This window comes from Leopardus geoffroyi, chromosome A2 (genome assembly GCF_018350155.1).
Source record: "Leopardus geoffroyi isolate Oge1 chromosome A2, O.geoffroyi_Oge1_pat1.0, whole genome shotgun sequence".
NCBI lineage: Eukaryota > Metazoa > Chordata > Mammalia > Carnivora > Felidae > Leopardus > Leopardus geoffroyi.
Window position 1 is genome coordinate 97,110,919 of NC_059331.1, and position 14,960 is coordinate 97,125,878.

Consider the following 14,960-nt stretch of genomic DNA (forward strand, 5'->3'; position numbering starts at 1 on the left):
TGCGAGCTTGGGAAAATTTGGGGTGGCTTGTGTTTACCACGAGGACTGGGGGAGCAGAGACCCTGTGATCTATGTTCTTTAGACAAAGAGAAGTGTTAAAACATATACTTAGAAAAAAAGAGACAAAAGAGAGGGAGAGTGTTCCTGGTCTTCTGGTCTCAGTGTATAGTTCGTTCAGTAGCTGAGCTGTGTTTCAGATCTTGACTTCCATGAGGTACTCTAGATTCTGATAATTTCTCTCTTTTTGTTTAAATTAGAAAATTGTATTCTCTGTTACTTGCAACCAAAGTGTCATAGCATTATTAGCTCAACAATGAGACTGCCCAAATATCTGCCCTACTAATTCACCATTATAGACTTATTCCATTGGTTTTGGGTCATGTGTTTTGTTAAAGTCCATATACTCCTATTGGGGAGGGTGTTATAGAAACAAATATTGCATAGGGCCAGTCCTGGTGTAGATTATAGAAGATTTTAGGTCACTTATATGACTTCCCAGACACATTTCCATACATTGGTGACAATGCCTGTTGAGTAGGGGTTTAAATACAAAGGGTCATGTTTTTAGAAAGCCTTTGGATTATCTTCTCTCCTCATTAAATTTTTCCTCTCTTATCAATATTTTTAGGGGTCCCCCAAAATGCTGCATTAAAGGGCAGGTTTAATTGACGACAATCCACAGCCCCTGCTCCAACAGCCATCGTCACCCTATTACTGGAGAATAAGAGTAAGCCTTTAGCTCTACATTCAGGATCCTCCTCTGGTCTGGGAGGTTCACAGGATGTGTCTTTTTTTGATAGCACTGCATGAGTTTTTGTCCCAAAGCTTTTTCCCTCTTCCCGCCTCACTACCTACCCAGTTTCCTTCCACCAGAGTGAGTCATACCTTAGCATACTTGGTGAAGGGGAGAAATTTTAGAGTAGCCTCATGGACCTCAGCACCCTTAGTCAATATGTACAGAAGGGACCATGGTTTAAGCAATCAACCAGAGGCTTTTCAAAGTCATTGCCATGCACTGAGGTGTCAGGTGGCTCCCCTTGGAGTCCCATGAAATTATTTGTGTCTATTGTTCAGTGGGGCTCTTCTACCTGACTTTTTACTGGAGGAGTTGTTGATGGATTGCTAAGAAGGAATGTTTTTGAGGAAGGGGAGTGGTGCCTGGATGGAGGAGATACAGAATTCAAAATGTGAGACTCTCTACAAACAGGTGATAAATAAAACTGAAGGGAGGATCTAATCATATCTCTCAATCAGAGCATGTTTGTCTGTCTGTTAGCTGGTCTGTTCCCACAGAAACACATAATCATACTCTTCCTTCTCTGCACTGACCCCTGTGCTGGCCACAGTCTATATGAACTTGTTGATGGGCTTCTACCGAGCTCTCTTGGAGACTGAACTCCTGCCCCCACCTGTGTCCCACCATTCCTCACAAGACCTAGGCCCCTGACTCTTCTCTGAGACCAAGAGTAGAAGAAGATTGTAAATATGCAGACAGAAGGGAAGGTGGCTGGAAAAAATACATACCCCAGCCCAAAAGATAATACCAACGCAGGTGTTGCTCCTCAGTGAACACAGCCACCACGATGAGTGTGTGCAGGTAGATTCCCTCACAGAGCATCCAGAAGTAGTTGCATGCCATCATGTACTGGTGAAAAAAGTGCAAAATCTTGCAGCTCAGCTGTCAGAAAGAAATGGAGAAAGTCAGTGGAAGACACTGGCAACAGTCTGACAGTGAACAGAGGGTAAATGTGAAAATGAGCCAAAGTATTAACATTCAGTCTGCAGGGCGTCTCCCCAAGGATCTGTGGACACGCGCCACCCTCTATATCCACAAGTCAGAATGATAGTGTGCAGATACCAGTAGTATCTTCTAGGGTGATGGAAGCCTACTCCTCAAAATGCTCTTTTCCTATTACATTCTGGTGACTTATATAGACTAGAGAGGTTGATTTCCCTGCAATGTTTCTGAGGCCTATAATTTTTGAGAGCATCTAAGGCTTTTTCACGTGGCATTTATGGCCCTTTTTCTGTGGCCAATGAGGCAAATAACCCAGAACTTGTTAGTGATGTTCCTAAAGTTCACTGATCTGTTGGTGAGGTCTCGTTAGCAATACAGAGGAGAGAACCAAGTGATACATTTCTCAAAAATGAGCCAGGAGCTATGCTGAACCCAATTGATGTGAGTGATTTTGTTTTCATATGGGAGGCTTAGCTTCTATATTGAGATCCAAACGTTTGGTGCACAGAGATTAGGATAGCAATCTTATTTAGTACTCAGTGCAGATGTAGGAGCCATACCTCTGGGGGAATCAGAGCAGCTACATAGTGTTGTCTGTAGAGAAATAATCATTGCTTCAACTGAATAACAGAATACCCTAAATTATTTCATAGTCACCTTTAGAATAGGGCTTTTCATCTTGGCACCACAGATATTCTGGACTGGATGATTTTTGGTTGTGCTGGCGCTGTCCTATGCGTTATTTGGGTATTTAGCAGTATTCCTGACCTCTGTCCACTAGATGCCAGTAGCATCCTCCACCCATTCATGAAATCAAAAATGTCTCCAGACATTACCAAATAGAGGAAAATGCCCCTGGTTGAGGAACACTACCCTAGATACCTAAATACCTAGAGTATTTAGTGGTGTTTAACTCTCTCTAACAACAATGGCAACAACAACATTTAGCATTTAAGACTTGGGGCATTAGAGATGATTATCTGCATTATTATTTTACCAAATGCCCTGCTTTACATATCGCATTTTGAATCTGACCAATTTTGGGCCTTTTTTCACTAAGTAAGGTAGTCATAGCATGACTGTCAGTACTATAGTAACCTTCTTAGGACTACACGTTTCTATTTAATGCATAGCAGTAATAATTTATTTACTGACAATCCAATGTGCTCAGTCCTTTTGGGACTCATAGAACATAGGGAAAAGCCAGCTGGGTCCACAAAAAGGCAAATACTGCATTTTCAGAGATAGAAGCAACTTCTGATTCTGTCCAAAGTGGAACAGTAATGCAGAGAATTCAAAACATCAGGTAACCCAAAAGTAATTAATATTTGGCTTAGGAAGGCACTGGCTTTTTTTTTTTCCCATCTGAATGGCTTCCTGATTGGAATTATTTGATTTAATTTTATATTAGTTTGTATTTGCTATGCAAATACTTGCTATATGCACACGAGACTCTTATTTGAAATAAGAAATTCAGTTGACTCTCACTACTCTTATTTAAAAGCCCTATACCTTCTGGGTCAAGAATTCCAGTGGAGATGTTTTGCCAGCCACCACTTGTGGAGGAAGGGAGAGGAAGAGGATGAATATGACAGCCCTGTGCAAAGATGTGGTTCTGTGTCATCCACAGCAGCTTTGGTTTCAGGTTTTACATACAGTCAATTCTCATTACTCACAGCTAGTTATGTTCTTTTTTTTTAATTTTTAAAAAAAAAATTTTTTTTCAACGTTTATTTATTTTTGGGACAGAGAGAGACACAGCATGAACGGGGGAGGGGCAGAGAGAGAGGGAGACACAGAATCGGAAACAGGCTCCAGGCTCTGAGCCACCAGCCCAGAGCCCGACGCGGGGCTCGAACTCACGGACCGCGAGATCGTGACCTGGCTGAAGTCGGACGCTTAACCGACTGCGCCACCCAGGCGCCCCATAGTTATGTTCTATAAAGTTGCTGCAAAAACTGATTTAGCAAATGCTGAGCCATTGCTCCTAGGGGAAACACAGGGTTAGGTTCCTATAAGCCTCTGGTCAAAATATTTTCATCAGCCAATCAATATCTAACTTTGTTTTATATGTTTCTGTTTAAAGACACCTTATTTAATATATATTCTTGATTTGTTAACATTGAACTTATGACCAACAGCACTATAACTTCTGCCTGAGGGAAACTCATCTAGCATACCTATTTTTTCTGTAAGGTGTATCACAGCCAACTTGTACTTAGGAATATGACAACACTTTGGCACTATGCTTGGGGGCTTTTTTAAGCAGTGAAATCACCCAACAAAAGCAACAAAGTGTGAAAAACATGGCATTTAAATAGACCATGAAAAGGACATTTATGCTATGAGAGATGAAATAAGAAGACAGAGTGTTGCCTTGTTCAACCTCAGCTGGGAATGTGTACATCAAGTGACTCAGTGTTTTTTTGCTACTCCGTGCATATCTGTAAATGGCCATGAAAGCACTGAGAATATGGATTTTGGACTTACAAATAAATTTTAGCAAGTAGGCAAATTTGCAAATATGGATCTGTCAATAATGAGGATCAATTATATTTGGGTTCAGGGTAAGATATTCTTTGGAGGGCAAATGGCTCAAAAGTTCACAAAAATTCTGAAAATGACCAGTCTATTATTTCCCCCCCCCCCCAATTTATCATGGACATGATTGGATATATCTAGATGATGAAGTTGATTATTAAAATGTTATAAAATTGGTCACCACTTAGGTCAGTGGTTCATAACTAGGGTTGTTTATCTGTATCACCTGGGGGACACTTACAAAATATGCATAACAAGACCTCATCTCCCTTCTGTATTTTCAAAATATTTTAGGAGTTTCTAATGTAAGTTCCTAGTGAAGAATCATGTGCCTGAGATATTCAAGGTCATTCTGTTGCATTCCACAAACATTTACAGAGCACCTAATATGAGCCAGGAACTATACTAACTCTGTGAATATCAAGATGAATAAGGTGTAGTCATATTATCTCTGACTTGATTATAACCTTTCCCTCAAGGATGGGGTGAACCAGGTATTCAACAGACAGACAGGGCTTCTGCTGAGGGTTAGTGCTTCACATCATTCTGGGATAGTTTTCTGCTTAGCAGAATGAGGTATTAAAAGATTCACTCTGAGCTCAAATGAGCTAAATAGCTTTTTGGCTATTTTTTCAGGCTGTGGTCACAATACTATAATTTTGGTTAGAGTAATGATTTCCAAAACTGGAAGACATAATCTATATTCAAATATAACTAGATCACTCCCAAGTAATACAACAAATGTTCCAAGCCAGAAATGTGTGGAATTTGTGAATTATTTTCTATTTTATTTTCTTCATTAATATCGACTACAAAGAGATAATTCTACTGTGAATGATATGCATTCTAAGAAATAAAAGCAATAGTATCTGCTTTGGCTTCAGATAAACTGTTATCACCATTTAGTGTCATTATCTGCTCATAATTCAATAGAACATAAAATTTGTTGAGCAATAATGTAACTATCAAGGGAACAGATCCTACAGTTTTCTTAATTGGGTATACTCATCAGACAAATCTATGTTTCCCATCAAATAGCATGAAGATATTTTATAGTACTGTTATTAAAAATGGAATTGGAATTGCAGAGCAGAAATTTTCTTTAGTCTAATAAATTAAGTCAGCCTCAAAATCCTATAGAAGATACTCAATTGTGGATTTTGTTCCAATTGTATCTTTCTTTTTTTATGTTTATTTATTTATTCTGAGAGAGAGAGAGAGAGAGAGAGAGAGAGAGAAAGAGAAAGAAAGAGAATCCCAAGTAGGCTCCATGCTGTCAGTGCAGAGCCTGACCACAGGGCTCTGTCCCATGAACAGAGAGATCATGACCTGAGCCAAAACCAAGAATCAGAGGCTTAACCCACTGAGCCACTCACGTGCCCCTCCAATTTTATCTTTCAACACACTTAAAAAAATTCTTCCCATATGTATAGCATGGGAAATATTGTGTGTCAGTGTGTTTAAGAACCATTAAACGGGGGAAAGAATGCCTCCATATGAAAACTGCTTTGGAATTTTTTGTTGTTGTTTTAGAAAAGACCAACCTTACAACAGGTAGTCAGTGTTTTTGAGATGTTCTATTGTGCTGGGACAGGGGAAGGGCTTTGGGTTGAGATGTAGAAAGGAAATCAGCTATTGCTCCATGGAAGCAATGCAAGCAACAGTGGGTCACAACCTATATCCTACCTTTAAGCCATTGAAAAATCTGCCACGAACCATTCCTGATACCGTTTCCCCTATGGGTATGTTACCAGGTCTAAAAGGGAGCTAGGGAATATCATCTTGCCTCTGAGAACTTATTCCACCATCTTTACGATGTCTGAAATGCCACATAATTTCATTTCTTTAGCTTACGATTGTTTTCCTTATTAAAATGTCACACCTCTGGAAAGGATTGCACATTTTAATCCTATCATTCATAGAAAATTTAGAGTAGAAGAATTGAAGAAATGAAAGGGAAGGAGGGTGGAGGATACTAGGAGGTGCAGATTTGGAATGTGGCATAACAAATGCTTATTACTCTTGTGCTGGAGGAAGGCATTAGGCTGGAAGATTACAGCTGTCGAACACAGATCCTACTTCCAAGAAACTTAGTGTCTTGAAGGGCCAGGGAAGGGCTGCCAAAGGTAAGCTTTGTCCACTGGAAACCTTTGGCAAGGGCCAAGCCAACGCATACTTCATTCTCATGATACATTTTATATGTGACCAAAAACTCTCCTCTTTTACAAAAAAAAAAAAAAAAAAAAAAAAAAAATACTTGGAATTTCTCTCTTTCATTGATAAAATGGAATACCAGGTGAATAGGTTCAGCTTCTATATTAACTCTGTCAAGTCGAAGTTGGCAAGTTTATTCCTAAGTCGTGTTTTAAAGTAGAAATAACGTTTGCAGTAGGTTCAGAGTGATTTTGAGTGATTACGCATGATTATTTATATTTCCCTGAAGCTTCTAAAAATGTTTTCTCATCAGTTCATTTTAGCACAGAAGGAAGGGTGCAAAGTTATATTTACTTGAGCCAGGGAAGAGGAATCGATAAGCAATCTCTAGATAATTTGCTTGAAGGAAAAGACATTAAAAAAAAAAAAAAAACCTGAATAAGAAGGATTTGTGGCCTACATTGGTTAAATTTACCAGGTTAATCTTTTATTAAATTTTACTCAGTGGTCATTTAGATTACATATTGAGTAAACATGTAATTACTGTTAAATATGTGTCTGCCTGATCATCTTTTTGTCTCTGCTGTTTTTTCTATCTCTACCCACAGGATTTAAACCCAGTAATACTTATACAGTAGGTGAGCAGTAGGTGCTAATTAAATCTAAATGAATATGGCTTTGGATAGTGTTTATAATGTTGTTCATCTGAAAGTATTTCAATTCCTAATTTATTTCTCAAGTGCCCAAACAAGAGCTGCTTAATCAAGATTTAACAAATAAATTCCAGGGTCCTTTTTTCCTAACAGACCTATGGTTCTTGCAAATGTCTGCAGGGGTCAGGCTATTGCTACCAATAGAAAACTTACAATGCTGGGTGGGATCCCTGGCGGAGTGTGGGGCGCCCTCCTGAACCTGTGATGTTCTTCTAAGTTTTGGGATTTTTAGAAGGTAGCATCCCCAAGGTCAACTATTCCCTGTCATTTATACCCATTAGCCCTGGTACAACAGAGATCTTCAAACTGGGCACACAAATTCTTTCTGAAAACGCTACCTTTCATCACGATTTGCAGTTTATCTTAATATGTTCCCAGTCTTGAGATAATGTTTCAATAATGTATTTAAAAATACAGTCACCTATAAACGCTGTAGTTTAGTTTTGGTAATATACCTGCTTGTTACTCTTTAACAATGGTTCACAATTTTCAATTATCTACACTACATGTAAATCATCCAGAACTTTTCAAGGCCTTTGAGCTTATTAAAATCCATAGTCACTTGTTTTTCTCATAAGGGAGAAATGCAAGACTTATTTATCAGCTAAATTGAGTTGCATGTGACATTAAGAGGGATGCTCTCCATTGAAGTACTATTTATGGATGCAATTGAAACATTTTTCTACAATGGCCATCTTTCTATGAGACCTATTTAAAAGTATGTCTTTTGCTGCTTCCCTTATCATTTCAATTAAAAGAAAACAGGCTTTTGTCTGGGTCAAATATACTCAGTCTTTTCTCCCCACCCCACCATTCCAAACAGCATTTCTTTAGAAAACACAAAATCAAGAGAAAACATGCTCTCAAATGACTGAAAAAGGTCCTACTTTATGGGCACTTCATCAGTCTACCCCCAACTTTGAGAAAGAATTTTGATTTCAAGATAGTTTTATTATTTTTATTTTTTATTATTAAAAAAAATTTGGGAGGGCGCCTGGGTGGCTCAGTCTGTTAAGCGTCCGACTTCATCTCAGGTCATGATCTAACGGTTCGTGGGTTCGAGCCCCGCGTCGGGCTCTGTGCTGATGGCTCAGAGCCTGGAGCCTGCTTCGGATTCTGTGTCTCCCTCTCTCTGGCCCTCCCCCACTCACACTCTGTCTCACTCTCTCTCTCAAAAAATAAAGCATTACAAAACTTTTTAAAATTTTTTTTTAATGTTTATTTATGTTTTGAGAGACAGAGCGCAAGTAGGGGAGGAGCAGAGAGAGAGAGGGAGACACAGAATCTGAAGCAGACTCCAGGCTCTGAGCTGTTAGCACAGAGCCCGACTCGGGGCTCAAACTCACCAACAGTGAGATCATGACCTGAGCCAAAGTTGGATGCTCAACCAACTGAACCACCCAGGGACCCCTGATTTCAGGATAGTTTTAAAGTATTATTATTGAAGAAGGGTTTTCATAATTCGCTTTTAGTTTTATGTGAAAAAATTTACAAATGTTCCCATTCTCTGTGATATGATTGGAAGTATGTGTTTATTTCTCATTCATTGTAAACATTATTTTACCCAGTTATAGGACCAAAACAAAATGGGAGATTATTGGATCTGATGAGATGAGGGATGTTGAGAAGCATTTTATTTCCCTTACTTAATCATTTGAAGTTGTGGATTGTGTGTTGAGACATATTATGGGAGAATGAGATATGTGAATGTTTTGGTATATAATCAAAGAAAGGTAAATTATTTTACATTTTTAGAGTCAAGGACTTACTTTTTTCATCTTTCCTATTGCTCTTCTTTCCTTCTAAAGCAATATCAGTGCTATAAAGTTTCCAAAAAGGCTTAGCGGAAAATTAGTGATGTTATTTATCATTGCCATTGTCTCCCTTTTGTAAGTGGTCCCTTATCATTCTGGAAGCTATTTTTAAGCAAGGAATGAGTTCCCAGCAGAGAAAGATGACCAGAAAAACAACCCAAAGTGTCCTCAAACTTTCACGTGCATTTCTGTACAGGAATGTATGTTGTACTTGACAGATGAATTAAGGGATTTTGGAGCATAATTTGATGATTTGAGAATTTTATTTTAATAGGCTAATGTTAATACCCAACACCCCTACTATGATACAACTCCACTATACTGCTTCTCTCTTTAGGCTTTCATTTTAAGGAGAATAATTTGTAAATCTCTAAGTAAAACTTCGTATTCTTTAAATCAATTTCTTTATTAGGTGACTGATTATTTTGTGCTATTAGACATGTCTTCTGTTTCCCCAACCTATCAACCATGGAATTGCATTCCAAATGTGCCAAATTTAGAGGGAGAAATGAGAATGTGTCTCTAGAATGTGATATAAATTATTTATTTTAAAGGTAGCTTACATCTGGCCTGACCCCTCATGTCTTCAAATTTCAGGTTTCAGTGAAGGTTTTCACCTTCTTGTTTTTACCTGAGGTTTTTCCTGCCTATAATATGTCTGCTTTTCAAACTAGCATTTACTTTGCTCTATCACAGGAGTGCAAATTTTCTTTTCTGAGGTGTTTTCATTTCTTTTTTTTAAAAAATGTTTATTTATTTATTTATTTATTTATTTATTTATTTTTATCTTTGAGAGAGAGAGAGAGAGAGAGAGAAAGGGAGGGAGGGAGAGAGGGAAAGAGAGAATGAGAGTAGGAGAAGGGCAGAGAGAGAAGGACAGAGGATCCAAAGCAGGCTCCATGCTAACAGCACAGAGCCCAATGTGGGACTCGAACTCACATATTGCGACATCAGGACCTGAGCTGAAGTCGGACGCTTAACCGACCGAGTCACTCAGGAGACCCAGGTATTTTTACTTCTAAATGATATTTCTAAATAGTCAAGGTCTCAGTATCTTCCCATGAGGGTGATTTTTGATTACTTTTTTCAGGGCAACTTCTCTGTAGAACTTTTTGTGTAGCTGCAATAGAGCTACTCCAAAGAAATGTTTTGTGTCATTTGAGGGTGTCTTTGGATGTGTGGACCAGGAAATACTGGAAAGGTCTGCTTCTGGTTTCTCCAGGGAAACATGTCATATTGGGCCCAGGGCCATTGGAAGAGGGATTTTATACTTTCAGAGTCAATGTGGGGCTTCCTTGGGAGACAGGAGTCAGACCTGTAGGGGCAATGCAGTCTCCTGTGAATGGCTCCCTGGATTAGAACTTTGTCTGTGTTCTAGCCACTTCCACACAGACAATCAGAACTGGTCACAGATGAAAACTGGGGTGAAACCATCCAGAAGAAGTAGGAGATGGGAAGGAGTGATGAGTAAAAATGCAGAGAAGAAAATCTTTGTGGGAGAGAAACAGGCTAACCACATCTAAATGCCAAAACAAAAAGGATTCTGATCTCCTAGTTAATTTTCTTGGAGTCTGATAGGTTTCTAGAAATCACATTTCTGCTCTTCTCTGAATGTTCCAGGAAGAGCTGGCCAACATATATATGTACGTCAATAGGGCACCAGCCGGCACTGCATCTCTGGCTTATTCTGCCTCTTGTAGATCATTCTGTCTTGTGTGGGCACAAACTTTTGGGAAATGGAGGCTCATCTCCCTGATCTTCCCTGAATTATTTGGAACTGGAGTGAACAGTGCTGTGAATTTGTGGGCAAAGTTTTGTTTGTCTACCAGGGAGGATGGATCAAATAAGACTGACATTCGTTTAAGCTGGTAATTTTCCCAGCTCTCTTCTCTTGAAGTGAGAGGGTGATTTTGATACATGGAGAACTAGAAAAGGAATATTGCTTAATTTTTCCTCTTTATCCCTTCATATATCTTACAAGCTTGAAAATTCCCTCTAATCTACTCCTTGATATTGAAGTCGAAAAGGTATGGGTATGAGTTCCTGAAAGCCTCTTATAGTGCACCCCTCCAAAATAGGTTCAGTTCAAATGTAAATAATAAAAGAGTATACAGTGGTGATCTTCCTATGGGGGTGATTTTCTCAAATTTTAGCATGCATCGAAAAGCACTGGGAGGGGTTGTTAAAACGCATGTTGTTGGGCCCTACTAATAGAGATTATGATTCCGAGGGTCTAACATAGGACCTGAAATTCTGCATTTGTATCAAGTATCTGGGGATCCTGATGCTGTTTTTCCATGGGCCCCTCTTTGAATGGATTTAGGGTATAGATGTAATTTCCTCAGTATCTTACTCCTGTTTTAGTTACTTGCTGGCCTTCCAGTGCCGATAATCCTAATTATCTATGTTCCAGGAGACTCACAATGCAGTGGGAGAAGTCCCGACTTTGAGTCACATGTATACTAAAACCTCATGAGGAGAAATTACAGTACTTTTTGTCAAGATGCCAGTGCAGTTGATAAATGGAGGAGCAAAAAGGCACTCATATCAACTTGAAAACTGTCAACTTGTACAGTCTTTAAAGCTAGCTGAATGAAGGAGAAGAATCCCCCAGTCAGAAAATCAGCATTAAATAACTTTGTAAGGAAGTACCACAATCTTTCTGCAGAGGAATTTCAGGATGTAACATTTTCAATTAAATGCGAGTCTGTCATGCAATTCTGAGCTGATTTCTGATAAAGCTTCAGAGAAAATGAGCTTGAATCTGTGGAACTATAGTCATGATTCAGTGTGTTTAGGGGGGAAAAAGCACTGGAGATAAAAGTCCCATCTAAGATAAGTACATTGGAAGATGACCCACACATTGGCAAAGGAAGTGCTCTGGAAGTATTCAGAAAACAAAGCCATAGTAAACAGAAAAGCAGGATACACACATGGAAAAAAAAAAAGTCTGTTAGGAATGTGACGAAGGAAAACAAATTAACAGCTTGCTACGCTCAAGGGTCTTTCTCTATATGATATAATGAGGATATTATGTCACTCTTCACTAGAAGTTCTCAAGCCATGACTGAGTTAGTTTTATTTTCTCAGACCACCGCCCTTTTGGTTATTTCTGACTTACTAACCTCTAAGTATTTTTTTGCATTTGGCTTTTACACTTAGTCCTTTTGGATTTAAGCAAAATTTACAAATGCTCTGTGTTTCCAATCTCCTATGCTATGTAACACAGAAATGAAACTAGGTGCAGAGTTAGAAAATGACAAGTACTTAAGGCCTCATGACTGTGGTAACAACTATAATATAAGTAATAATAGATAACATTTGACAGTTGTTATGTGCCAGCCTGGTTTTGAGCATTTTAAGTGTATCAGTTCATTTAACCCTCACACACAACTCTATGAGGAAGGTGCTATCATTATCCCCACTTTACACATTAGGAAAGTGGGTTTCAGTAAATTGCTCAACATTACAGAATAATCTCTAAGTAAGTAGAAGAACTACAGGATTTGAGATCCTCTAAGATCAGCAAGACCAATTTGGAGCAATCCAGCTAAGCACAGCGATTCTAGCGATGAGCCAACAAGGTTGGTTCAATGTACAAACTCCTTCACACAACCAACAGAGTGGTTCTATCTCAACTGAAAGCTTTTGAGAATAAAATCTATAAGAAGTTCTGCATAAAATGCATGATAACCTTCTCAAAGCAGGGGAAACTAGCTGTAAATGTTGACATGAAGCCTCGCTACACAAACCACATCACAAGGTACCATTTGTAAGTCACTGATTTCCTGTGCAGAGGAACCACCCAGATTGGCCAGATGAGAGAAACTGGAGGTTGGGTTGATGTTTATAGCCATTTTAGCAGTAAATGCTTCAAACCCATATGGGAAACCATATAATCTTGGTTAAAATATCATTTATTGGTTTGATGTGTAAGTAAAACAAAATGGCATAAATGACCAGAGTAGGATATTTCATTTCATTACCACATCTTGGCAACATGCTCTCTGCATCATCCCTCAAATCCATCATACTTTTTCATTCCCAATCTAATTTCTTCCACAGGCTACTAAGCTGGATAATTCCAATCTAGTTTTACCTGCATTGATCTCTCATCTCAAAAACTCTGCTGTCCCTGTCACCTCTCTCACATGGAGATGCCCTCCCTTACACCAGTCTCCTCTGGGCTGGGTAGGAGAGTTCTAGTTTCCACCCTGGGTTTCAGCTGTCTCTGGTGCCTTAGATCTTGGCAATCATTCCAAACCTATCTTTCTGTGACTATGATGAAGTTCTGACATAGTCTGGTGGCTCAACTGTCCTGAACAAATTAGAATTAGAAGAAATCCACTTTGTTTTTCAGACTTTGCTTATATAAGAGGCTATAGAAAATGTGTCTCGATTATTTTGGCTTTTGAAGTGCAAAATGCCCAGATTCCCAGTAAAAACTAATCTCCCTGTATTGTCCCTTTCAGACCCAGATAAAAAGTTCAGAGAGACATTTCTTCCTAGAAAATGACAAGTATGCTGCCAGCTTCCTTTAGATGCAGTAAGAACAATGCTTTTAATTCTGCCTCCTGACTCTACATGAAGATCATCAAATAAGCAGATGGAACAAGAAAATGAAATTTTAGGTATTATGGAAATGAAATACTCAAATGACACAAATGACAATGGGCAATTTTCACATCACTCAATAAACTGAGGCTCTATTCAGCCCTTATTTGTGCCATGAGTTATTTTGAATTTAACTTTTAAAAAAAGAATGTCAAGGAATGAAATTCTCACCCTTGGTTTTACAGGAGAGAATCTGCCTAACCAAAAAAATTCCAAGGAAAGAAACTAGCTACTTTGATGGGAAAGGGGCTGTAAGTCCATAGGGATTCCCTACTGAGGAGTGAGAACATTGTTTGCTTTTGCCCCCAACGAAATAAACTCTTCTAGAAGTAGTGCAACAGCATTTGGGATGATGCAGCCTCCTTTTACAAGAAATAACTTTCTTTTTAATATATTCCCTTGGGCACTGGGAAGGAAAATCTTTTTGCCTCTTAACTGCTGATTCAGTGACCTGAGAATTGGGTCAGAATGAAAAAATAATCTACAACTCTGCTTTTAGTTTGCTTAAGAGAAAAAGTGGGTTTAAAAATTACATATTTTGTTGTTGTTGTTTTTTTTTAAAGGAGACATACACCTGAATCACAGATAAATGGAATGCTGGCAAATATACTTTAATTTATGACTGTGGTTATTTTTTTATGTTAGTTGTAATTTCAATAGATATATGTAATTGACAATGTCCAATAACTTCTTTTTTTCAAACATTTCTTGTGCTTTTAAAAATTTTTTTGGGGGGTCTATTCTTGGGCTTTTATTATCTCCACTCTTCTTGGCTATGGAGAACCATAATCTAATGTTTTCTGGAATGTCACTCTTTCAAGAAAAATGCAATATTTCAAATGATTCATTTAAAGTAACATTTAAATATACAATTTTGCATGTGACTTACTAATATATTGATGACCTGATTCTCGGTGTTTGGATGATATTTTTTCTGCCTTTTTTTTTTTTTAATTTTTTTTTTTCAACGTTTATTTATTTTTGGGACAGAGAGAGACAGAGCATGAACGGGGGAGGGGCAGAGAGAGAGGGAGACACAGAATCGGAAGCAGGCTCCAGGCTCTGAGCCATCAGCCCAGAGCCTGATGCGGGGCTCGAACTCCCGGACCGTGAGATCGTGACCTGGCTGAAGTCGGACGCTTAACCGACTGCGCCACCCAGGCGCCCCTTTTCTGCCTTTTTAAGCAGTGAAGAACTTTACTCTTAGGAAAGATGGGGCTTTCCTAGTCAAACTTCTCCTAGTTCTTGTTTATCCCCTGTAAATGTAAATATATCACAATAGGGAAAATTTCTCCCTTCTCAATTCCTGAATTTATAGCTTCAACTGCAATTCAGTTTCATTGTCTTTGGATGGGAAACGATACTTAAGAAATTGGGCTTCTCTGA

At 38.7% G+C, this 14,960-nt stretch overlaps 1 protein-coding gene across 1 annotated transcript in view; it reads right to left on the reverse strand.

The window, feature by feature from the left end:
* The window catches only part of CALCR (calcitonin receptor), a 156,009-nt gene that overhangs the window by 17,218 nt on the left and 123,831 nt on the right, over positions 1-14,960 (reverse strand). The window contains exon 8 of the mRNA XM_045494793.1: positions 1,525-1,678. Within this exon, the coding sequence (XP_045350749.1) occupies positions 1,525-1,678 (154 nt within the window). The remainder of the gene's footprint in view (positions 1-1,524; positions 1,679-14,960) is intronic.